Source organism: Protopterus annectens, chromosome 11.part0, assembly GCF_019279795.1.
Source record: "Protopterus annectens isolate FY-2018-M chromosome 11.part0, PAN1.0, whole genome shotgun sequence".
NCBI classification, from domain to species: domain Eukaryota; kingdom Metazoa; phylum Chordata; order Ceratodontiformes; family Protopteridae; genus Protopterus; species Protopterus annectens.
This window is the reverse complement of record NC_056745.1, coordinates 1,491,205,873-1,491,233,686: the sequence shown is the minus strand read 5'-3', so window position 1 is coordinate 1,491,233,686 and position 27,814 is coordinate 1,491,205,873. Positions and strand designations below refer to the sequence as shown.

Sequence of the window (27,814 nt, the reverse complement as noted above, 5' to 3'; positions counted from 1 at the left end):
TAAACCATGAATACAAAGTTTTTGTGACTATCATTGCTAGAAAGTTCGCCCCTAAGCTTGTCGTGTTGATACGTCCTGATCAATGTGGTTTTATTGTATGGAGGTAAACCTTTATTGATACAAACAAGGCAATAATGATTCAGCTGTCAGTGGAAAGTGAAAAACAGATGAGTTTTTTTAAGATGAGATTGATGTAGGGAAAGTACTTTATAGGGAGAGACTGTGCAGGGAGTCGGCAGTAGCCGCACGGAGATGCACATATCAAAGAATTCCTAAATACTTGGAACAAATATTGAATGGAAGGTATAATAAGCCGGGAACAGACCAAAGTACAATTTTCCCTAACAAATGCAGTGCAGCTGGCATGCATGGGGTTGGTTGAAGAATGGTAAAAGAAAAATGTCAGGCCCGCATGGGAACGAAGGTTGCCAGGTTGAGGGAGACGTGAGGAAGTGAGAACTGGAGTTGCATCAAAATGGAAATTCATTCCTAGATATTATAAACCTGTAACTTACAACTGTAAACAAAGAGGATACAAACTAAGAAATGGAATGTGAGACTAAGGTGGCAGTTAAAGAATAATTGGCAGAAATATGCTTGGTACCTAAAACAGCAGCAGTCGTAAGGAATTCCAGAAAGTTTGGGTAAAAACCCGAGCAGCATATGTAGACTGTTCCCTGTGACTGAGGGAAATGCTGGAGGTGGTCTAAAGGATAGTGTGGAACATGGAAACATATTTTCTGGAACTATCAGAGTTTAAACAAACTAAAGTGGATTTCAGAGAATTTTTAAGTGCATACCCTAAAGGGATGTAGATATCTCTAAGGAGTTAATACTTTTGAGTTGGGATTCAGAGCTAGGCGTACCTGAACAACTGTAACTATTGGTTACGTTGGTTTTATGGACTATGAAAAAAGCCATCACTCATAGGAGGAAGAAACGGGATGAACCAGAATGGCAAGAGTCAACAGGATTAATGAACAAGATGAAGGAAATGGAACTGGCATTGAATTTTAGGAAGGTTAGACAAGGATTAGAAATAAATGCAGGGGGTGGGATCTGGTGATGTAGCAGGAATGAAGATGAGGGAGTTTAGTGTTATAGGATAGATACCACACACAAAAGAGTGGAGCAATGAGGTACAGTAAATCAGGTGATACATTTAAGTGAGGGAGCACAATGATATGGTACACCTTCTCCCACATCATTCTTCTTTTATGTGTGTTGTTCTGACTAATTTTTTTTGTACTGGTTATTTCTAGTTACTTCATGTGTAGTCCTTGCATCTGTGAACTTAGAGAGTTGATGAAAATGGTTGATTGTAAATTGTTTGAAGGTGGTATAATAAAAGAATTGTTAATAAAAAAGAAGTGACTGAAGACACAAATTGACTGCAGTTAACTAAGCTGCACACTCACGAATAAATCAAAAACAAAACGGGCACCAACAAATAGAAATGCTTAATTTATTTCATACAAAACAGAGCTTTCGGGAAACACCCTTCATCAGTATTCCGTATTACACTGATGAAGGGTGTTTCCCAAAAGCTCTGTTCTGTATGAAATAAATTAAGAGATTTTATTTGTTGGTATCCATTTTGTTTTTAATAAAAAAGAAATGACCATATAGCTAAATTGTCTGAAAAACTGCCAAAACAAGTGTAACATCCATTTACTGTTAATCCCAAAGCATGGTGAAACAATCATTATGTAATGATTTTGGAAACCTGAACAACATTTTGAAGTTTGATAACTATCCCTTACTTAGGGTTGATGAAGCAAAAGAAAGGTTGGGCAAGGTGAGATTTCTGATCACATTAGTCCTACCAAAGGGAAGCTGGCCGATTCCTGTATCTGCTGAAGCTAAAGAAGATATGGCTTTTTGAAAACCAGGGGTCTATATTAGATACTCAAAGTTACTGAACTTCGAATATGATATGATCGACACCATATCGTCGAAGTCTAGTAACATCGATTACCTAATAAAGACATGAAAAAAAGTCAAAACACAGAACTACTTGCTTTAAGCAGGGGGGCAAGCCCCCTGCACATCTCCCCTTTCCATTTACCTCTTCGATGTTCTGCGGTTTTGCCGTTTACATGTCAACAATTTCAGACTCGACATTGTGAACGTTCGCGATTCTAATATAGACCCGAAAATCAGAGGGCCTATTCCAGTATACTGTCCTTCCCTTTGGGATATACCAGTCTGCACTGACCTTTCAGAGATTAATGGACAGAGTCTTAAAACCCCCTGCCAGATACACTGCCAGTTATCTATTTATGTATATGATGTTATAAAACAGTCCGTGAACTGGGCACCTGTATAGCCAATGTACAGACTGTATTAGACTCTGAGACAAGACAAATTAACTCTCAGTGTGTTCAAGTGCAGTTTATACATGAAGGTGATAAAGTACTTTGGTTTTATAATTAATAGAGGGATTTTTAGGATCTAGAAAGTAAAACTTGAAGCTGAGAGGAACTAACCTGTTACACCAGGGAGGAGGTGAGAGCATGTTTGGAATTACCTCAGAACTACTGAAAATGTGCATCCCATTTTGCAACAATAAGTTGTCTTTTCACACATTTGACCAGAGGGGAAGATGCCCATTAAGGAAAATGGACACTAAAGGCAGGCAATGTTTTGGCCTGTATCCACAGTCTGCATTAGCTTCTCCAGATTTAAACAGTCTTTCATAGTATATACCAGTGCATCAGAGATAGGCCTTAGGGCAGTGTTATCACAGAACTTTAATTAAGATATCTTGTTTTTTTTTGCTAGTCAAAAATTGAGAATAGATATCAGGTGTTCCACTGTTGAAAGTGAATAACTGGCTACCATGTGTGCATTGTCTTCATTAAAGCATTGCATTCTCAGCCTAGAGTTTACACTGATAACAGAGCATGCCCTGCTGTTCTATTTAAACAGACAGCAGGGTGGAAATACAAAGCTGCAGAGATGGCTCCTGATGTGATCGTTTTACTCCTAGAATTGAGTAAACTTCAGATCCTTCAGCCACTGTGGAAGGACTTAAATTAACTAATTAATTTACTTATTTTTATGTTTAGCTAAATTCAAGTGCTGCAGCTGGTTTAATTCCTAAAAGGTGATGTAACTATCTAAATCACTGGAATTCTGAGTTACTTTGCAGAAAAAAAGAAACCTGGCTGAATCTTATCTAGCTGATTAAATTCATGCATACTGCACTGACTTATTTACTTACTTTTACTGTAGTAGCAAACTGATTGTTTATGCTGGCTACTGAGTTGCTTTGTGAAAGAAAGAAACTCTGTTGTGGTCTGCACGAAATGCCAGTCTCCTGGAGAAGTGCAAGCCATCTGTCGATTGGCTGGTTAATGTTCTTTGTGCTTTTAAATTGCTGTGATTTGTGCACTTCTGTGTGCTTCACGAGGCTGAGAATGAGTTATGCAGCATGCAGCAGCAGGGAACGGTGCACTGCATGGGTGCAAGTCTTTTTAAAATTCTGGTTATTGCCTTGATATCCCTTTTCTACCTATGCTACCAAATATGATTGCAAAACAGTCCCTTTAACCCCAGGGAAAGGATTCACTCCTACTTCATTATGTGCCTCAAGCCACTGTGCTGTTAAATGCAGCTTTTGTAACAAATTACAATTATATTATTGCTGACAATAATACAAAAATCATCCCTGAACCTCAAGCAAAATTACTTGGTATTACAGTTGATAACGTATGTTTTGATCTACACATATCCCAAACAATCAAGAAAGTTCACAAAAAACTGGGTATCTTATACAGGAACAAAAAATTCTTAACTGATACTTCTAGGATTTCTATATCTATTACCCATTTCCTGTCAACCTTGCTGTATGCCTCCCCAATTCTTGTTAATCTAAAAAAAGACAGATTTAAGGAAACATGAAATATGCTACTACAACAATATAGAAAAATTTGCTACTGACTGTCCACATCAGGCACACCACTGCTACTCCTTAAAAACTATCTTGGATATAAATACCACAACTACTGTCATACAATCAACTAATCATGGCACACAAATTATTATATCAGCCCGAAAAAATTCCAGCTCTGTTAAATATATTAAAACCTTATGTTGCTAACCGTAATCTTAGATCTGAAAATAAATCACTACTACAAGTAAGCAACTCAACCAACACAGCTGGTGATTCCCTATATTCCCACTATGTAGCCAAAGTCTGGAATTCACTTCCTCTTCCTATTAGAACTGCTTCCAATGCCCATCAGTTTAAAAATTCCGTAAAATTTTCCTTAATGACTCTTTGCTTTGTACCTGTACTAGTCCAGGCTAAGTGGCTGTAGAATTGCTCGTTCTTGCTATTCTATCTCTTTCTGACTAATAGCTATATTTCAACTTTCTTAATATTGTTATATTTAACTGAATTGTGACTTTAAAAAACCTATACCTCCTGGATCTATGTTAATTTGTACTTCATCTCTGTTAATTTTTTTTTGCAATATGTATATTGTGTGTAAAATGTTATTGATTACTGTATAATTTCTGTAATAGTATGTATTTATGTACTTTTAAGATACATGTGGAGTTTTTTTCCCCAGGCCTCCGCTGAAAATGGGTTTTTCACCCAGTTGGACTTTGCCGGTAACTAAATGAATGTAAATAAATTACTGTGCAAAGTGTGTTGCCAAAGCAAACTTCCAAATCATACAATACCTTTTTCACCCTGACAGGGAAAATAGATCTCCCATTATAGGTTCATAGATTGGTACTATGCTGTCGGCCCTAGGGCCTATACAAGCCTAACCTTATCAATTCCCTGGCTATTTCTTCCCACACTATTTACTTCCTGGACCCATGTCTAGCAGGGCGACTGACTTGATCCCAGGGTGAATTTACTTTCTCCCATCCAATCATGAAGGTTCCTTTTGAAGAGGGCCAAAGAGGCTCTCTGCTTGACATGTATGGGCAGTCTATTCCAGAGTCTGGATCAAGACCCTATCCCTCCAGCATGTTTTGTTTATTGTGTTTTTTTCCAGCAAGATGGGTAAAATTGTATATACCTTTTGAAATAGTGTATATTAATTAACACTTTTTAAGTACTACTTGTAAGAATGGATGGAAATAGGAATTACACAACCAGGGTGGCCCCTGGATCCCTTACAGAAAGAATACCATGCAGTGTGTACAGGTTTAGCTGGGCTGTAAATGAGCCAATTAAGTCAACTGCCTAGTAATATCCTATGAACTTATATAGGTGAGCACTATCCTTACAGCCTTATCGATTCATGGTTAAGCATGAACCATGCCTGACTTGGATATCTGTCTAGGAGTCACCATCTACCTACCATCCTTAAACTGAGGGTCAAGCTGGGGTGGTGGTGCTACTGTGATGTGGTGTGGTGGTTTTTGCCAGAAAGGTGCGTCACTGATGTTAGTAGTATAATTCTTCTTGTAAATAGAGCTGTTTAAGAGCGTTGATGCATTTTTGTATTAGGCGTGGTTCACTTAATGGAACTAATTATGTAATTAAATGGTGTATAAAGGAGAAGGCTGGAGCTCTACCAGACAAAAGAAGTTTATCTCTCGTGGAAGAAGACAGGTTGCCTGGAACATTTGTTTTGGGTGTCATGCTTCTGTAAGGAGGAATTGATGTGGTCTTGCCTGAGAAGACCTCATTGTCTTCCTTTGGAAGAGGACAGAGGGAAGAGACTCTGCAGGAGACCATCTGTATACTATAGACTTTGATTCCCATATCTTGCCAGTGCTGAAAGGAATTAATGGATCATTGTGGATATAACTGTATTCCTGGTCATGAGGCTGCGGGACTTTGAAGATGAAAAGTATTCTGTATGTGCTTCCTTTTTTTTTTTTTTTTAGAAAGTTATTTTTGGTCACTTGATTGTGCAAAAAGTCTGCACCACTGCAGATAATCCTTGAATTTCTGGTGCAATAATATATACCACATTCCACATTGTATGTCTGTGAATATATATATATATATATCTGTATGTGTGTGTGTATGTGTTTATATATGCGTGTGTGTGTGTGTGTGTGTGTGTGTGTGTATATATATATATGTATATATATATATATATATATATATATATATATATTTAAATAACAGGTATACTCTTAAAATAACATGGAAAAACATCAATGCATATTGCACCAGTTTTTTCACATTGAAATACACAAATATCAGAATACAAAGCTTATACCTAAGCTGACTGAAAAAGAAAAGAAATGTTCTCTTCCTTAACAGAAACAAAACCCCGTAACAAACCCTTCAGACATAATTTGCTTGAATAGTGATACTGTTGGGAAGAGAGTTTTCAATCAGGTAATGTTTGGTTGGGGTCAGAGCCAGCAGCAGCACAGTTAGGGTTAGCACACCTGACTAAGGATGTACGGGGGTGGGGTTGCCCCCTTGTCGTACCACCATTCTCATGTGTGCTAATCCTAACCCCTCAACTGTACACATTGTTATCAAAGACCTTTTCCCTGACAGTATCACTAAACAAGAGACACACACACACACACACACACACACACACACACACACACACACACACACACACACACACACACACACACACACACACACACACACAATGTACACCATCACATACATAGCCTTTACTCTAACTGTATCCTGGAAACACTTAAACATATATCTGCATCTAGTAAAAAGACAAACACAAAGCATTAAATCTATCCCTTTCCATAGTCCTAACTCTAACCCTAGCCCACAAACATTCGCACAGTCACTTCTACTCTTAATGCTGAAGCTCTTGGTATTTCCAAAAGCTTCGGCATCATAAGAAACCCCCATTTAACTCCGTGCAAGCACAGCTTAGACCACAATATGAGTCAGTGAGCCGACCATTCAAAATTCATGGAAGCAGAGAAAAGCATCTTTTGATTTAAATGCACAGCATTGTTGTACATGTCTGTCTGTGTGTATATGCATTTATAAAATAATGTTTTGTCTGTCTATACCTGTGGGAATGTAAATAAATAGACACAGAGATATTTTTAACTAGATTAGGTTCATTGGCCTTCCCTCCTCCCATCTGAACTTCCTTAGAGGACAGTTCACGAAAGTGTCTATGACAGGTTCCTGGTGCTTTTCTGTTGTTGAATATAGCTGCCCTGCTAGTGAAACGTATATGTCTATTTTAAAATAACCAAACAGTCCACTTCTACAAATTCTTCCAAAAAATTCAGTTTATCAATCAAGAGATTTCGTCCTTTCATTCCTCATGGACTCTGTCATTAGTCTGATGAAGTCCATGTTTAATTATTTTATAGCAAATAATTTGCAATCAACAGGCACTTCAGTGGCACACAGGGATAAAGCCCTAACCATATCCCAGCCTACTTGGGGTTTGATTAATGGCTCCGGTGATTGGCTGAGCAGCAGGGAGGGATATGTGGCTCTGTGGGCTTTCCCTGTGGTGATCCCTGGTGGCGACTGGGAACCTCACAATGATTCCCAAGGAGGGGAAAAGGTGGTGGACATGGCTGAGCTGATGTGGAGGTGGTGCAATGTGGCGCACATCCCCATTGTGTGCCCACCCTCAGAGAGACAACCATAGATGATGCATTGGGAAGAGACAGATAACAGGATAGGCCATTAAATGTTAAAACCTTTGGTTGAATGCAGATGGCTTGACTCCCAGGACAGCTTCAATTTCTTTGCCAATCCCAGCTACTTCAGAACAAGTCTGGGAGGCACAGGAAAGCTGGTGCACCTGGTGATGGATGAGAGGCACTGGGTAGAAAACAGAAGATGATGCTGTGAAGACAGGAGGTATTGCCAGCCATGCCAGCAGAAGTCGGGCAGTGGATGTATAACTTATGCCAGCACAGCAAGCTATAACTTTCTAAATAATTATATGTTAATTGTATATTGAACTGATTTGTACAGATGCTTGTGCTGAAAATGTACTTGTGAGGGGTGCTTGTATTAAAATGTATCAGCAGTGCACCCTACTGGAAAGAAAAGAAATGTACATGTATTATTGTAACTCTTTAAATGTATATATTGTAACAGCATATACTGAGAGAGAAGAGGTTAATCTACCTGACTTTGGAAAAATATCCTTGAAATTAAATTACTTTATGGGTTAAGCCATAAAGATGTTATTCCACAGTTTTGAATGGAGCTAGAGATGCAATATCTGTACTACAGAATAGGTTGTAGCTCCTGTAGGAAGGGAGGAATGGTTTTATGACTTCCAACAACTGTATCACATCTGAGCAACGCTCTTTTTCTGTGTATGGTAAACCTATGCTAAACCCTGGTAGCTTCTAGTGATGGGGGGTGGTGCGGGAAACAGAGTCAGATGACCAGATGTATGTGATGTCATTCTGTACAGAAATAATGTTTTAATTTTAGAGGAGATTGCAGTGTCAGGATCATTCTGTATTTTGTTTGGATCGTACAAGGACCACTCACCCATCTTGTCTTGCTCTATTCAATAAGTAGAAACAGTAATTCTTTTAGTCAATCAGGAATCGATAGTACGACCAGCTTGTTTTTTTATAACTGTGTGAAACTTTCCATTGGTGTTATTTTTAATATCTCCGGTGACTGAAACACTGGTGTTTACTGTAAATAGATATTTAGTATTTTCATGTTTCTTTTATTATTTATTGTTAAATATATTTAAAATTTTCATTGTGGCTGGTCCTTTTTAGAAAATATTTATGTTTTGAGAGTATTTGCACATATTTATTTGGTGATAACTCTGGCCATTCCTGAAAGTCTGGCTGTTTGGTCAACATTACCATTTGTATTAATATTAATTTCACTCACTATAATTGGATACCCTTTTAAGAGCCTTATAGTAAATGACTGGTGGCAGTGAATGTACCTTGTAGTATGGGCAAAGTTGGTAGCGTGGGTAATCTGTGCCAGAATTTCCCAGGTGTGTGTGTGTGTGTGTGTGTGTGTGTGTGTGTGTGTGTGTGTGTGTGTGTGTGTGTGTGTGTGTGTGTGTGTGAAAATTAAATCTCAGAATGTGTGTGTCAGCTGTTTGGAGCAGGGACTCAAAGCACTGGTTTCACAGAGAGGGTGCTGGAGGACTTGGCTTAGACACTTGGCTGAGGACTTAACCCGACATCTGTACCAGTGGGGAGTCTTATTTGGGACCCGGAGGATGAGAGAGAAATCCAGACCCTGGACTAAGTGTGTTTCCTGTGTGCTCTTAATGGAAATTGTGCTTGATGCAGAAAGGTCTGCATCTGGAAATACTGAGTGAATCCATTTGTATTCCAAGTGAACATCCCTCTCCAGTGTCAATGGTGAGGATTTAGGCTTCTTGATTACTGGCCCAGTGTGGGTACGTCACAGATGTAGAGGAGCAAAGAAGTGCCCCAAAAACCAGGATGGCTTGGTAACTGTGGCCTCAGAGTAAGTAAAAACAAATAGCAGAATATGGTCTTCTTGTACAAACCTCTCCAGTGACAGGCACAGTGACAAAAAATGTTTAGTGTAAATCGAATAACATTGTAAACAGTAAGGAATATCGGATGTTAATGAAATAAGTGTGAATCATAAACCTTTACTACTGAACACTTCGGTATCTTTTTTTTGCTGAAATATATTTTGCTTGAAGTAGAAAAAATACAATTGTACGTCTGCTGCATTTCTTTTTTTAAACGCACATGATATCTTAGATGATGAAGCAGAGCTCTGAGAGTTAAATATTTAATCATATACATATACCCATGTTTCTTCTAGTTTAATCCTGAGCTGGTTATCGTGTCAGCTGGCTTCGACTCAGGGATTGGTGATCCTGAGGTAATCCTTTATATTCTTTATTTCCATTCATACTGTTTTTTTTTATATTCCTGCAATCTCACTTAATACAGTTGCTTTTGATTTTAAGATTATTTTTTCCAGTCTTTGTAACTCGTTATGCATTATTATGATTGGTTTGATTTTTTTAACACCTGTATTGAATTATCACTAAGTAAGGTATAGGCAAATATACATTTATGTAAAAGAAAACAAACCATGTTAACATGTTCCCAGTTACAAACATTATACGTCACATATATTTTATACAATTATTCTCAATCCAGCATTACATAAATTGATCAGTTCTTGGCTTCCCATAAACCTCATTCTTTGTAGTAAAATTATTCTGCATGTATCGTTCTCACAATTTCCATTTTTTTCTATATAATTTATTCGTCCCGTTTTGTAAAGCTCCCACCTCAAGTTCTTTTATCTGTGTTACAATATTCAGTACTTCAAATAAAGTTGGTTTAGACTTTGATGTCCCTTTTCTATTAATTGCTTTTGTTGGCAGCCACTAGAATTAAACTTAACAAGGGAGTACTGTGTTTAGACAGTTTAGATCCTGGATCCCTGATTAAAAGAATAATTTCCTTTGTTACACTCATTTGCTCACCCAATATTTCTGACGGAGTGCTCTTTACAGAAGTTTTAAAGTCTGCCAACTCATTACACTCCCAAAACATATATTCCCAATTACTTCTTTGTTTGCCATCACACCTCCAAAATTTGAGGAAGAATTCTTTGAAGTCTGCTTGGGGTACAAAATACCTTTGCAAAGACTTCCAAGCACAAATCCTAAACCTTCTTGATTTTGTTGCATATTTGGGAGCCATACATATTACCCTCCATTTGTTTTCTTGTGAATTGCGTATGTAGTCCTTCTTCCCCTGATTGATTCCTGTAGGTGCCATGCTGTATTTTATATGTCCTAATGTTTATCCCTTTTTAACAGTAGCTTCTGTTTTACATGTATCAGGGTAGGTCTTTCACTTCGGATTCCCTATCCCTTTCTCTTTGCCTGTAATCCTGATGTCCATCTCTGATTGGAAAGGCAGTCTCTAGCTTTGTCCGAAAGCCTTCTTGGCCTTTTCCCACTATTTCATTCCTCTGTCTAGTTATTTGCTCCCAATACATTGGTTCCTTTGCCAGTTTACTCCAGTATATTCTAGCCACCTCTTGCCTATTCTCTGTACCATTAATTGGAGTCATTCCTCTTGCAGAATTGATTAGTTTGATGTTTTGCATTTTATATAACGGTATTACAGGTAGATAAAAATGATCTGTTGCAGATCCTGCTTTAGGGAGGTGAAAATACCTAGAGGAAGCATTTGAGCACATAGTGTTTTCACCACTGATCATTAAGAACTGAAATTAATTAAAATAAGAAACTTGTATTGGTTCTACTTTGTGAATATTAATATAAGGTTAGAACGTCAGAAAGTATCACTTCTTCCTTCAAACCCCAAAATTTACAGTGAATCTAAGCCAAAATGTAGGCACCATTTACTGGAGGAGTTTGCAATGCTTTCTGCTCTGTAATGAGCTGGAATGATTCAGACTCTGCACTGCACAGGTTTACAAGGGCACACGTTGTTGTGTAGCTCTGCATAGTGTGTCTGTATGTAGTCGCTATTCAGGGAGCTGTCACATTGTGCACTGCACAGGTTTACAAGGGCACACATTGTTGTGTAGCTCTGCATAGTGTGTCTGTATGTAGTCACTATTCAGGGAGCTGTCACATTGTGCACTGCACAGGTTTACAAGGGCACACATTGTTGCGTAGCTCTGCATAGTGTGTCTGTATGTAGTCGCTATTCAGGGAGCTGTCACATTGTGCACTGCACAGGTTTACAAGGGCACACATTGTTGTGTAGCTCTGCATAGTGTGTCTGTATGTAGTCACTATTCAGGGAGCTGTCACATTGTGCACTGCACAGGTTTACAAGGGCACACATTGTTGCGTAGCTCTGCATAGTGTGTCTGTATGTAGTCGCTATTCAGGGAGCTGTCACATTGTGCAGCTGCACAGGTAGAAAAGCAGAAGTAAATCTGCATCCGAACTCACAAGATCCTCTATTGCAACATTACAGTATTGTGCAGTTGTAACTTTTGTACTGTTTTACTTATTTATTATTATTTAGTTTTTGTTGATCAGGTAAGTGGACTGGTCAGGGGTCCTTTTTCAGGTGTGACTTGGGTGCCAAGGCACACAGTTATAGAATGATGACAAAAATGATAAAGAATGAATTATAGAGATTAAACATATAAAATCATCCAGTATTCTGCAGAAGTCATACACATAACGTAATATTTAGACTGGTAGCAAAGTAGCAAACATTCAGTTTTCAGGTATGTAACAGAGCTTGAAGAAACTTTTGTTATAACAAATAAAGTTATACTATAATGTCAGTGCTTATTACAGTATTCATAACACTCTTCTATACTCTCTTCTAACTTGTCTGTCTGTTCACTTGTGTACTGTATTCAGACTCTTCTCTCTGTTTACGTACGTACTGTATTCTGACTTCTCTCTGTTCACTTATTCTGACTCTTCTGTCTGTTCATGTATGTACTGTATTCTGACTTCTCTGTTCACTTACGTACTGTATTCTGACTTCTCTCTGTTCACGTATGTACTGTATTCATACTCTTCTCTCTGTTTACTTGCGTACTGTATTCTGACTTCTCTCTGTTCACTTATTCTGACTTTTCTGTCTGTTCACTTATGTACTGTATTCTGACTTCTCTCTGTTCACTTATGTACTGTATTCTCGGTCTATATTAGAACATCGAAGTTTCACAACTTAGAATGTTCTAATATCAACCCCTATTCAGAGAATGCTGAAAACATCGAACATGCAGAACAGTGAATTTTTTCCTAAGGAAAAAATTTGCTGTTCCGAAACACATACAACACAAGCACACCAAACAAACAGCAATCCACATGCACCTAAAATCTTACATCTAACCCTATGCTAAACTGTACATGCACCACTATCTATCCACTTACTTTAACCCAAACCCTAACCATAAGGTCCGTCACTATCGCACACTCAACTACCCTGCCCTAACCCTCACGTCCACACAATCGCACACTTACCTGACCCGCACCCTAATCCTAACTCACCTACCCCACCCTAACCCTCACGTCCACACAATCGCACACTTACTTGACCCGTGCCTAACCCTAACTCACCTAACCTGCCCTAACCCTCACGTCCACATAAACGCACACTTACCTGACCCTCGCCCTAACCGTAACTCACCTAACCCGCCCTAACCCTCACGTCCACACAATCGCACACTTATCTGACCTGTGCCCTAACCCTAACTCACCTATGCCCTAACCCTAAATCACCTATGCCCTAACCCTAACTCACCTAACCCGCGCCCAGTCCCACACTTACCTGAACCCGACCCGTAACTTTCCACCACAGTGCTGAAAATAGCGAAATGACAGAAACGGACAACCAAATTCTTTCCTTAGGAAAAAATTTGGTTTTCTGTAGCTTCGCTGTTTTCATCATTCGCTGAATAGGGGTCGATATTAGAGCATTCGAAGTTCTGAAACTTCGATGTTCTAATATAGACCCCTTTATTCTGACTCTTCTCTGTGTTCACTTATGCACTATATTCTGACTTTTCTCTGTTCACTTATGTACTATATTCTGACTTCTCTCTGTTCACTTATGTACTGTATTCTGACTTCTCTCTGCTCATGTACGTACTGTATTCTGACTACTGTCTGTTCACTTGTGTACTGTTTTCTGACTCCTCTCTGTTCACTTATGTACTGTATTCTGTCTCTTCTCTGTGTTCACTTATGTACTATATTCTGACTTCTCTCTGTTCACTTACGTACTGTAATCTGACTTCTCTCTGTTCACTTATGTACTATATTCTGACTTCTCTCTGTTCACTTATGTACTGTATTCTGACTTCTCTCTGTTCACTTATGTAGTGTTTTCTGACTCCTCTCTCTGTTCACTTATGTACTGTATTCTGACTCTTCTCTCTGTTCACTTATGTACTGTATTCTGACTTCTCTCTGTTCACTTATGTACTGTATTCTGACTCTTCGCTCTGTTCATTTATGTACTGTATTCTGACTTTTCTCCGTTCACTTATGTACTGTATTCTGACTTCTCTCCATTCACTTATGTACTGTATTCTGACTTCTCTCTGTTCACTTATGTACTATATTCTGACTTCTCTCCGTTCACTTATGTACTGTATTCTGACTTCTCTCTGTTCACTTATGTACTATATTCTGACTTTTCTCTGTTCACTTATTTACTATATTCTGACTTCTCTCTGTTCACGTATGTACTGTATTCTGACTTCTCTCTGTTCACTTATGTACTGTATTCTGACTTTTCTCTGTTCACGTATGTACTGCATTCTGACTTCTCTCTGTTCACTTACGTACTGCATTCTGACTTCTCTCTGTTCACTTATGTACTGTATTCTGATTCTTCTATCTGTTCACTTATGTACTGTATTCTGACTCTTCTGTCTGTTCACTTATGTACTGTATTCTGACTTCTCTCTGTTCACTTATTTACTATATTCTGACTTCTCTCTGTTCACTTATGTACTGTATTCTGACTCTTCGCTCTGTTCACTTATGTACTGTATTCTGACTCTTCTGTCTGTTCACTTATGTACTGTATTGTGACTCTTCTGTCTGTTCACTTATGTACTGTATTCTGCCTCTTCTGTCTGTTCACTTATGTACTGTATTCTGACTTCTCTCTGTTCACTTATGTACTGCATTCTGACTTCTCTCTGTTCACGTATGTACTGTATTCTGACTTCTCTCTGTTCACTTATGTACTGTACTGTATTCTGACTTATCTGTGTTCACTTACGTACTGCATTTTCACTTATCTCTGTTCACTTATGTGCTGTATTCTGACATCTATTGATTTTCACATATGTACATAGTTATGAGAGTGTTCCCTATGAGAGAGAAAATCCCTAGAATGTTATAGACTGTGCCTTGTGGTACAGTCACTGTATATACAGTGCACCCTTTATTTACCCCGTCCTAACATTTGGTTTAATCACATTTAGGACACGTATGCATTTTCCTGGTAGTTTGCAGGTTATACCGGTCAAAAGCCTAACTTGTACCTGGAAATTACAGTATAAATTACAGACTTTGTCATAAACAGCTGGAAGGATAAGGAGGCAGCTTCAGATGCATTGAATGGATGCTGGAAGATGATGGAACCGATTTAGAAGAGAGTAATTCTGACCTCAAATCTGCCAGGGGGCATTTATGAGGGTGAAGCTGAAAAACAGGAACAACAGAGAGAAGACAAGAGAAGAGATTACTGTAGCTGGAAATTTAAAGAAATACTCTGCCTGATTCTAGAAGACTTGCTGTTGGTGTAAGTGACTTACTCTGGTGTAAGCCTGCCTTCACAGGAAAAAGTCTCTTACACTGAGAACAAGTCATCAGAATTGGGGCATGCTTACAGCTGAGTAAGTGTCTTGCACTAATAACAAGTCTATTCGAATCATGACAGGTTTGCACCACATAATTCACTCACACTAACTAAGAACAAGTTATTATTATTGTGTCTTCAGAAGTAGGTTGAAGGGGAGAAGTTTTGCAAGTGGAAAGCTAAAAGTGCCTTAGTCACGCTATGCAGTCAAAGCTATTTAACATCTATGTAAATAATAATCACATGGTCACTTAAATAACCAAGTGTTGACACCTTATAAAACCATTCATATGTTAGGGGCAAAATCAAAATAGTAAATTCAATGGTACTAATAATATTGACAGACTTGGGGAGAATACGGACCAATATTCAGCTATGTACCATCCTCAGAAAACTGTAAAATTATATTAAATAATGCACTAGGATATGTGTTATAGTAAGCACTACAAATTGTGAAGTTATTGTTCAGAATTCTGCTTCATGGTTGCCAGTGTAGGTCACATTAGTGAATTTCTTTGCTTCACATGGAGCACTTTCTGTATTTAGAATAGCTACAATATCCCCCAGAATCAATAAACACCTATCTTGAGTTATTTGAGAGCTGTGGTCCCAACCTAACTAATCATGTTATCTTTTGTGTTCGAATTTATCTAGAAATTCAATGTTTTTGTTCTAACAATCAGCACTAGAAAAAAAAAAAACAGGAAAATGCTAGGAACATTGCCTTGGTAAGGACAGGATGTGGCTACAACTGCCTAAATTAATGTCAACATCATAAATTCGAGCATAAGTTTTTTTAGAAACAGGATGGCTCATATAAATTCTGCATTTTATAGTTGTAAGGGCAAGCGCTGAAAATAGTGCATGCAGTTATCAAGTGTACAGGGCAACAGTTGCAGAGATGTACACACGTTGTACGTGAAAGGTAGGTTGAGGATTGGTTGGTGGCTACAATAATGAGAATAATACAGATAAAAAATTGCACAACAAAAAGTTAAACCACAAAGAATCACAAGTACTCAACACTTAAAAATAGTATCGAAAAGTTCCGTAAAAGGATACATCGTAAGGCACTTATTAAAGCTGTGCACAATCATGACTTAAAAAGTTGCAGCTGACAAGGTCAGTGATACACTAAGAAAGGCCTGAATCCAGAAGGATCAAGCCTGATTTTGGGAGTCAGCAGTCCTGAGGCAGGTGAGTGAGGCATCCAAAAAAGCCAGCAAGAAACCAACAACTATTCAAATTGGCGGGACGGTGATCAAGTAGGACCTTAAACCACCTTTAGAAGTGATTTTTGTGCTTTCCTATTGAGTCAGTGCAGTAAACGCAAAATAGGCATAATATAAATGTACTTTTACCTTCCACTAAGGATCCTAAAACTTTTAGAGTTTGGAGTTTAGAAGCCCTTGATTAAGGAAGTTTTGGTTGTGTAGGTGACAAATACCAGGGGCCTGTACAACCAAAGGTAAGTCCTCTGATAGAGTAAAGTGCTTGATATGGGTGATGTTCTTCAGTTTTCAACAGCAGGACCAGACAGTGTCTGACACCTGGTTTTGAAACTGCACCATGAACTGCAGTTTATTACCTGAGAAAGGCCTTAAAGAGATGTGAAAAGCCATGACAACAGTCTTAGATGGTCTTACTTTGAGCCCATTTTTAGAATCATAGAAAATTTGGGGCTACTGAATCTTCTGAACATTGTCTTATCAGTTCCCCCCATAGACTCTACCTCCTTTGTCAAGGAGGGCTAGACCAGTCCCTCCAGTGGTGAATTCAAGAATACCCATGCTATTGTTCAGGTCCTATTTGAAGGAAGGGGGAGACTGTTCTGGATGTGAGGGAGATGCTGAGTAACAACCTTTGCTACACAATGATTAAAGGAGAGGGAATTCTCAACAAAAAGTCCCCAGGTTTCTAACTATAATTTAATTCAGAAGTGGGGTATTGTCAGTGCTATGTGCTGGGGGGGGGGGGGGTAGTTTCTCAAATACGACTGTGACACCCCACCACTGGACCAGTAATCAGGGAGCCTCACTCCCCCCCACTGGCACCAGTGGGGGATGTACACTAGGAGGATAATGATGCAGCTCTCTGCATCAAGTGCAGTTTAACTTAACAGCACACAAAGACCACAGTCATTCTGAGGCCGGATTCTCACTCTTTCTCCAGATCCCCAGTAAGACTCCCCACTGACAGAGCTATAGAGCTGAGATCTCAGCCAAGTGACCAAGCTAAGACCTCCAGCACCCTCTCTGTCCAACCAGTGCTTTGTGTCCCTGCCCAAGTAGCTGAGACACACACACTCTTTGAGGTTTGATTTACACACACACACACACACACACACACACACACACACACACACACACACACACACACACACACACACACACACCTGGGAGAGACTGGCACAGATTTACTAGCTATGCCCCCTTCTGCCCAAACTATAAGGTAGTTACCACTGCCATCAGTCAACTCCTTATCAGCTAATTTAAGGCCCTTAACAGGGGGGTGTCCAATCTTATTGTGTAATATTAACACAAATGGTAGTTTGACCAAGAGCCAGGCTATTAGGAGTGGCCAATATAGTGTCAACAAATAAATATGCAAGTACTCTCATATCTTAAATATCTCTGCACAGATCAGCCACAATGTTGTTGTTTGTCTTTTCGGCTTTTCCCGGTTAGGGGTCACCACAGTGGAACTCTGGTCCGCTAATGATTGGAAGTAGATTTTTATGGTGCCGAGTTGCCAGCCCGACGCCCAACCTTCAGCGAAGGCATGCCCATTCACGCATGTCTTTCGAATGCCACTCGACCTCGGGGAGGACATGCAGACTCCACACAGAAGGCACTCCAGCTGAGAATCGAACAGGAGAAAGGTTTAAATATATGTCCTTCTATTCATATGCTGCAGTATCCATAACATGAGGGAGTCCGCCTCTGGTTGACTCGTACGTCCGGCCATTATACTAAAGTTAAAATGCTACTGCAAATGTACGTGTGACGGCCAGCATCAGACACGTATGTCAGCCATAAATGGACATCGGTATACAGCGGATGTCAGCATGCACCTACCTCAGAACTTTCCTGCCACCTATTTGACTACCAGCTCTGGTAGTCACTCACTTTGGAAAGTCACCTTTGTGCTTCGCTAGTGCTTCAGATAAGTACCCCATAGGGGGTTTTAGTTATCTAAATTGCTACTGTGTTGTTTCTTGTGAGTTAATGTCAGCTAGGAAGGCAAGTCTCAGTGTGAAAGGCAGATTCCACATAAAGACTCTCACGAGCTCTGTTTATTCTGTTTAGACCCAGAACACAATCATACGTCTTGTGATATTTGCAAGGCCTTCATCCCTAAAACACTTAGGAGTCATCTCTCTTCCCTTATAGTGGGATATAGACCCGATGTCGGGACCTTTAGAAGAGCTGCAACCCAACAATGTCAAGAAGCCTTGGCCTGAACCTATGGCTACTCCCTGTATTCTGTGCATTCCTCCCGAGGCTGATGAAGGCCTGGAAGCTGCTTCAGAAACTACAGAATCTCCTTTGATGGGTACCTTGGGGGAAGCCATCAAGGGGTCTGTTAACACGTCCCAGAGGGACTCGCAGGTGTCTAAACCAGTCGCCGGGGGAGAATCATGGCTCATTATTTCTAAAGTGCCACATGGGTTACTCAGATAGTGGTTCAAGAAGATGTTCTTTCGGATATCGTGGAATGTCATCTGATGTCTGGCCCTCCTACTCTTCACCATAGGTTGGATGTCCCTAAGAAAAAAAAAACAAAAAAAAAATATATTTCTTCTGGCCAGCAGAATATGTCTTCTGACCAAAACCCCAACTGGCAGGTCTTTACTGAAGGCCTATTTAATGCCTTTATGGCAATACGCCAACCTTCAACTCCTGTCTAGGCCCTACCCCCTCCACTCATGGGAAAAGGCCTGTGGAAGAAGTTTCCTCTGAGGAGGAAGACTCTTCTGGAGATGAATCTTTAACTTACTCTTCACAGATTGCTTCTCCTCTGGGGTATGCTTCCCCAGAGTAGGAACCTAATGGCACAGATTCTCCTGGGGAGGACATTACATTTGGAGAGACCATTGTGCAGATGAAGGATTTTTTCAACTAGGACTGCTGTCAGGTCTCTGACACCCAGAAGAGGTATTATGACCTCTGGTAAATGGAGTCCACTAACCCATCTGCCATTCCCTCTGTCCTGCCTGCTTTTTTGGATGCATTTTCTGCTGCTTCCAAATCCCCCAAACATCCAACCTCCATCCCCTAAACGCCCTGATAAGATTCTACGAAGTGCCTGAAGATGCTAACTTCCTTTTTAAGGCTCTGTCGGCTGACCCCTCTACCATTTCTGTAGCTGCAGATAAGACTTCTAAGCTGTTTTCCTCCATGTCCTTGCTTCCCTCTGATAAGGAGAGTAAAATTATGGAGAGGTTGGGCAAAAACATTTATATGTCTGCCACTTTGGCTTTGAGCCATGAATTACCAAACCATATACTAAATATTCCCTGGCTGTTATGGCAGATGCTATGAAACTCATTGAAGAACTACCAGATGCCCCTAACAAGGCCAAAATATCTAGCATTCTTAAATGTTGTTACAATGCTGTGGAGGCCTCAGTCAGAGCAGCAGCTTCAGGGTCTGTCTTGAGGAGGTGTTCATGGCTCAGGTTGCAGCCTTTGCCAGATGATATTAAAGCCAAGCTCATAGGCGCACCTTTAGACAACAAGGCCTTATTTGGCTCTGCAGCTGCAGAGCTCCTTAAAGCTCTTCAGGAAAAAGGGAAGGAGCTACAAGATCATAGGCACATTTTTGGTTCTCCTGTTCCTTGCTTCCAGAGGAATTATCCAGCTAGGATTACCTTTGTAAGAAAGGCCTCTAAGTGTCACACTCCCAAGGGTAAAACAGTACTCGGAAGCAAGTATCCACTAGATCCTCCCCTTCCACGCATTCTCAGAAGCAGCCCTTTCAGGCAAAACCTGGTAGCCTTTGACTACCAGGTTCTAAACCTCTCTCTCTCTCTCTGCCTACCCCTGTCCCTCCCAGCTTGGAAACAGATAACCCAGGACTCTTGGGTCCTCTCCATTATCAAACAAGGCAATTTCATAGTGTGGGAATCCAGGCCAACCTTCAAAGGTATTCCACAACCCCCTGGGACCAAATGCCTTTCTTTCCCCCTGTCCTGCTTTCCATGATATCCCAGGGTACCATTCAAGAGGTACTTCCAAATCTCAAGGGAAAAGGGTTCTACTCCAGGATGTTTCTAGTCCCTAGGAAAGAAGGCCCCTGGAGGCCTTTCTTAGATTTGTCTTATCTAAACACCTTTCTCAAGGTCCATAGCTTTCAAATGCTGACTCTCCCTACACTCCTACCTCTGATTCTCCCTCAGGCATACATGGTGTCTTTGGAAATAAAAGATGACTATCTTCACATTCCTATCCATCCAAGTTTCAGGAAATTACTTTGCTTCTCTGTGGATTCTTCTCACTTTCAGTTCTGTGCTTTGCCATTTGGTCTTTCTAAGGCCCCCAGAATATTCACAAAACGTTTGGCGCCAGTCATAGCCTTCTACAGAATGCAGGGTATTCAAATATTCCTGTACCTGTACGACCTCCTCATTCAGACTTCATCCCCAAAGTTGGTGCAGGAGTACTTAGACTACACCAGGTCCCTTCTGAGGGGTCTGGAGTTTACTATAAACCTTCAGAAATCTACTCTGACCCATTCCCAGGACCATGTCTTCCTGGGCTGCAGAATTCTTGCAGTCCAAATGATGGCTGCCTACCGCCAGAAAAAATCCTCTCTCTCACCACTTACTTTCAGGAACTAATTCCACTACAATATATGACTGCCAGAGAGTTCCTACCATTCCTGGGATTCATGGCTTCCACTATCCCCATGGTACCCTTGGCAAGGCTACATGAGGAAGTTTCAGTGGTTCCTGAGGACAGTCTGGAAACACCTTCACCCCCTAGAGTTTGTGGTTCCACTCTTGCTCTGCTTAACAAAAGAACTAATGTGGTGAATATCACAGGTTACAAGAAATCCAGACCTTCACCTCCAGCCTCTTCCCCTCCATCAGGATCTGTACACAGATGTGTCAGACACAGGCTATGGTGCTACCTTAGGGAATTGGAGGGTGAGAGAAGTTTGGATCCCTCTCAGTCAAGGGAGCATGTCAGCATCAAAGAAATTAGGGTTTTGATCCTTGCTCTAAAACGTTTCAAGCCCAGAATCCTACTAGGAGTGCGGAGATGGTTCACAGACAATACTACAGTCCTCTGGTACATCAACAAGGAGGGATTGCTCTACAGAGTCATGTTTCTCTACAAGCTGTTTACATTCCATCAATTCAGAATGTGATGGCAGATTCACTAAACAGGTCCATGACTCAATCCCATGAATGGATGTTGAACAGGGATGTGTTCCCGGACCTGGTTCATTGATGGGGTACTCCACAGGTAGATCTGTTTACCTCCCCCATGAACAGGCAGCTTCCCAAATATTGTACCAGGATTCACTCCTCTGGGATATGGAAGGTGGATGCTCTTTCCTTTCCCTGGAAGGGGGTGTTTGTGTATGCATTCCCCCCATCCCTCTGATTCAGAACATTCTGCTTAAAATTCAAAAAGAACAACCATAAATCTTGCTGGTGACTCCTTTTTGGCCAGGACAGCATTGGTTTCCCCCTTCTTCATCACCTAGCCAAGGGCAGTCACCACAAGTTACCACTTGGGATGGACCTCCTCACACAAAACAAGGGAACTCTATTACACCCTCAAATATCCATCCTAAACCTAACTCTGTGGGTGATAGGGCTTTGATTCCCTTTAGACACCTTTACACTGAGGATGTGCTACAGGTTCTGCAGGAGGCCAGAAAACCCACTACCAGAAAATCCTGCCCATCTAAATGGAAGAGGTTTTCTGTCTGGTGTCTAAAAAAACAATTTACAACCGCTGTCTGTGGAGCCACCATTGGTCCTGTCTTACCTGTGTGTGGAGCCAGTAGTGGTCATGTGTTACCTGTGTGAACTGATGAAAAGTGTCTTGTCGCATTCTTCCATCAAGGCAGATTTATCTGCCATCTCAGCATGTTTGCCTTTGACTCTTCCTTCAGCGTCCAGGTCAGAAGTCAAGTTGCTCCTGAAAGGAGTTCTACACATCAGACCACCAAGGAAACCAACCCCCCCCCCCAATGGGATCTCAACTTTGTGTTGGAAAAGCTTACCTTAGCTACTTTTGAGACAGCTAGGACCTGTTCTCTACAACATTGCTCATGGAAAACTCCTCTTCTGGTGGCTATTACCTCAGCCAGAAGGGTTTCTGAACTGCAAGCCTTCATGGCATCTTCACCTTTCAGTATCTTTCATCGGGACAGGGTATCCCTAAGTACCAGCCCTTCCTTCATACCCATGGTAGTGAATGAGCTTTTACTGAATCAGGCCATCAATCTCCCTACCTTCTTCCCATCTCCACAATCCTCTAGTGAAAGGATCCTTCACACTTTTATTTGTGCATGGAAAGCTCAGGTAATACTTGGCTAAGACCACATCCATCTGTAAGTCTGTTTCCAAGCAAACTATTTCCTTCTGTATTTCAAAAGCCATTTCCTTCTGTTATACCACAAATGGCAAGCATCTTCCCCCTCCAGTTAAGGCACATTCTGCTAGAGCTGTGTCTTCTTCTGGGGCCATCTTTAAAGGTTTGGATACAGCTTCCATTTTGGAGACAGCTACATGGTCATCTGTTCATACTTTCACCAAACACTGCAAATTAGATATTATTTCCAGGTCCAGAGCAGGATTTGCAGGGCTATTCTGCATGCATTTGTGGAAAATGTGTCTGCTTCTCCTCCCAGTCCTTCTTATACATGAGCTTTGGCGTTCTCCCTCATGTTATGGATACTGCAGCATATAAACAGAAGGACACAGAATAGTTGGGTAAACTCTTACCAGAACCATAAATGTCCTTCTCTTCTATATGCTGCAACATAGTCCCCCCCCCCACCTTCCCCCTGACACTTGCCTGACTCCTGAATACTCACTCCCTTCAGGCTGGTGCTTCTCTTCTGTATGCTGCAGAACTCGACAGTGTACATTAAATTAAACAGTGTACAATGAACTCGACAGTATACAGTAAATTAAACAGTGTACAATGAACTCGACAGTATACAGTAAATTAAACAGTGTCCAATGAACTCGACAGTATACAGTAAATTAAACTGTACAATGAACTCGACAGTATACAGTAAATTAAACAGTGTACAATAAACTCGACGGTATACAGTAAATTAAACAGTGTACAATGAACTCGACGGTATACAGTAAATTAAACAGTGTACAATGAACTCAACAGTATACAGTAAATTAAACAGTGTACAGTGAACTTGATAGTATACAGTAAATTAAACAGTGTACAATAAACTAGATGGTATACAGTAAATTAAACCGTGTACAATTAACTCAACAGTATACAGTAAATTAAACAGTATACAATGAACTCGACAGTATACAGTAAATTAAACAGTATACAATGAACTCGACAGTATATAGTAAATTAAACAGTGTACAATGAACTCAATGGTATACAGTAAATTAAACAGTGTACAATAAACTCGACAGTATACAGTAAATTAAACAGTATACAATGAACTCGACAGTATACAGTAAATTAAACAGTGCACAGTGAACTCGACAGTATACAATAAACTAGATGGTATACAGTAAATTAAACAGTGTACAATTAACTCAACAGTATACAGTAAATTAAACAGTGTACAATTAATTCGACAGTATACAGTAAATTAAACAGTATACAATGAACTCGACAGTATACAGTAAATTAAACCGTATACAATGAACTAGATGGTATACAGTAAATTAAACAGTATACAATGAACTAGATGGAATACAGTAAATTAAACAGTATACAATGAACTCGACAGTATACAGTAAATTAAACAGTGTACAATGAACTCAACAGTATACAGTAAATTAAACAGTGTACAATGAACTCGACAGTATACAGTAAATTAAACAGTGTACAAGTTCTAAAATGCAAGGTTGGATTACCAGTAAAATTTTAAGTATACCAGACTGTTAAATAAAATTAAGTATTCAATACACAGGAGGTTCAGATTCAAAAGTTTACTAGTGTACACCAGGAGGCAAAAAAAACATACAAGTACAGAATTTTGTCTAACATGATACAGGAAGTTCACAAGTTTATATAGGTTTAACATTCAAGTTGTTCCCACCTTACTGACGTTACTAGTCACAGGGCATTTACATCACTTTAGCTTACAGGCCTTTATTCATGCAACAGCTGCAGTTGTATATTTATCAAAAACATTCTTTTGATAATAATACAACCTTGCTGTTTCATCCGGTCAGGCACAATATCTTCCTGTAAAATTACTTTTTGAAGGTCTCATATCAGTTCAAATACAATAGCAGATTCAGTCTTTAACATACATATTTGTTTACTGTTTCACTTTCTTTACCAGCTGTGTTTTTATCTCACAAGGACAAGTTACTTCATGCAGGAAGAGAAGATTTCATTATTTACAAGGACAAGTTATCTCATCAGGAAGGAGCGGAAGATTTACACATTTAATTTCCTGACCCAGCAGATAATCACTTATGAAAAGCATAAACATTAAGCTTGCTGAGCTGGCAGCTGCCAGGGTCAGGGGTCAAAGCACACTGCAGTCTCAGAAGCTACTTGCATTTACACATGAATTTATCCCTTCTGTTATATGACTAATAGAATAAAATGCATTATAAACTACCTTGCTTTTAAACTAGCATTTCACATATATTTAAATACATATTTTTCTAACAATTCCCCCCATTAATACTTTTTATTCTATTTTTTGAAGTATACATAGTGTTATTTCATCTCCTAACCTTTTCCACTTAGGATTTTCAGCTAGGTGAGTCATTTAATTTATACTTCAGAAAAAAATGTCATCTGAGATCAATTTTTCAATCTCAATATCTTGATACATGGTTTCAGTAACAGATACATTAATAAAATCTTTGATTAATCTTTTCATGCAGGGAATTCCACAGCAAACACATGCTCCTATCAGGAGTATACCCACACAAATGGCAATCAAAATATTCATTAGGATGGAACCCCACCCCCCCAAATAGATTCTGGAAAAAGTCCGTCAGTGGGTTTGGGCCTGGTTCAGTCATGGCTGATACTTGCTGAATTACCTCTAGGTGATTATTTATCTCATGACGATTATCAGGAATGTATGCACAGCATTCTTCTTTGATGAGCACGCACGTGCCACCTCTCGCCACTAGGGTGAAGTCAAGAGCCATTCGATTTTGTAGCACTACAGTTCGCATTGCATTCAGTTCATCAGTCACTAATTCAAGGGCAGAAAAATTTGCGTTGCTCATTACTTCGAGAAGTTTTGACAGTTTTCTCAACTCCCAGATCGATTTGACTGCTCCATATGCTGGGAATATCCCTGCCCAAGATATAACACTGTCACTCAAGTCCATATGAGTTAATTTTTCTTTATCCTTCACGGAATTATGGTCTTTCCAGCCAGCTTCGATCTTTCCGACTGGATTTACAGGTTTCTCCACTGGATCTTCAGGTTTTCGGGCTACATCTCTCACGTTTCGTATCTTACCCAAAGGCAATTCTGCAATATGTCTTATTGCTGGAACCAGATAACCCAAAAAACAACTGCCGGACCAATTCTCAGGTAACCATTTATATGCCTTTTTCCCACAAATAAAATAACAGTTTTCTACTTTAGTACTAATACGCATTAGCCCTGCATGAAACATTTTCTGATCTATTATTGACAATTGTTTAAACAAAACAGGGTTTTGTCGTACTTCATTCAATGTTATTTTCATTGTGCTCAAATATGAATCATAGTTAGTATTACAAACAGTACCTCCACTTTTAACTTTAATGTAACACTTGTAGGATATCGTAATATTACAATTACTCCATCCTACTTGGAGGGTATCGTTTTTAAAAAAGCACACAATTCCCTTTTGTGTAACAGGTAAAAATAATGCTATTTTGTCTTGTGATCTTACAGTTCCAGTGTCAAAAAGCAAATTTTCCCAAGTCTCATTTATCCCCAAAGGGATAGCGGACATTAACAGTCCTCCATATGCTGTAGGTATGGCGGTACAAACCCAGCAATTTGAAATGTTCATAGTCTCTGCATATACACGTTTCATGGCTAGGTATGTGCTAAAATTTGGATGCCAGTCTATAGACATTTCATCACGCCTTTTTACTTGCATGGTTGTTTGTAGGATAACCCACAACAAGAGGAAAATTGTCACAATAATAGTCAATAAATGTATACTCAACAAAATGATTATGCAACATCTCTGGGGTTGATCTAAGTTCTTATTTGCTTTGTTTTCGGCCATCTTGGTCTGGTTGTGTATCAGTCACAAAGTTTTTATCAAGTTGAAAGTTCTTTACCGGTTTACAATGTGTCAAATGAACCCAGGACGTCCTCTCGGCCACTCTAACTGCAGTAGGCGTTGCTAGCAAAACCTGGTACGGACCTTCCCACTTTGGACTCGCCCAGTTTTTCCTTTTCGTCACTTTCAGCCACACCCAACTTCCTGGGCCCACGACTGCTTTCACCGGTCTGGTCTGTTCCTTATCTGAAAGAGAGTTAAACCGCAAAACAGACTTATTCATTAACAATTTCTTCATATACTCTGCTAACGAACTGTCAGCCTCTTGTTCTGCAGGCATGAGAGCTTTCCACTGAGGCACATAGTATGCTCTCCCAAAAAACATTTCAAAGGGAGTCAGACCCTTTACATTTGGAACCGTTCTCATACTCATCAGTGCCAAAGGCAGACAGTGTATCCAGTTCTTTTGGGTCTCCTCAACTAACTTTCTTAATTTATTTTTAAGGGTTCCATTGTACCTTTCCACCAGTCCTGCTGAGTGTGGGTGGTAGGCACAGTGGTTCTTTAAGGAGATACCAAAAAATCTCCCAAGTTGCTGGATCATTTGGTTGACAAAATGTGTGCCATTGTCACTATAAATCCTCTCTGGAATGCCAAATCTAGGGATCACTTATTTTATCAGGGCTTTTGCTACTGTTGCTGCATCTGGATTTTTGGTTGGAAAAGCTTCTACCAATTTAGAAAACATGTCTACAATAACTAAACAGTATTTTTTCCCTTCACACTTACTTAATTCTATGAAATCCATACAAATAGTATGGAACGGATATGGTGGTATAGGAAAACTTCCTTGCTTGGTTTTAAATGCCCCTTGTGCATGGTGCTTGTTACAAGTATGACAAGCTGCACAAAATTTTTGTGTGTAATTTGTGAATCCATATGTCTGGAATATTCGATTGACTAACTGTACTGTGCCCATGGCTCAACAAAGCTGCATATCTAAATAAATGACGGCAATATTGTTTTTTTCTCTTTGGATGTACAGTCCATTTTCAAGAATTGCACCTCGTTTTACCCATTTTTGTTTTTCTGCTTTTGTAGTAAGCATCTGCATTGTTTTTAACATGTCTAAATCTAA

General features: G+C 39.8%; 1 protein-coding gene across 2 annotated transcripts in view; it reads left to right on the top strand.

Annotated features, from left to right (window-relative positions):
- HDAC10 (histone deacetylase 10) overlaps window positions 1-27,814 on the top strand; it is a 680,378-nt gene that overhangs the window by 344,829 nt on the left and 307,735 nt on the right. For both annotated transcript variants that reach the window (XM_044088799.1, XM_044088800.1), the window contains one exon: window positions 9,731-9,790. In XM_044088799.1, the coding sequence (XP_043944734.1) occupies window positions 9,731-9,790 (60 nt within the window). The remainder of the gene's footprint in view (window positions 1-9,730; window positions 9,791-27,814) is intronic.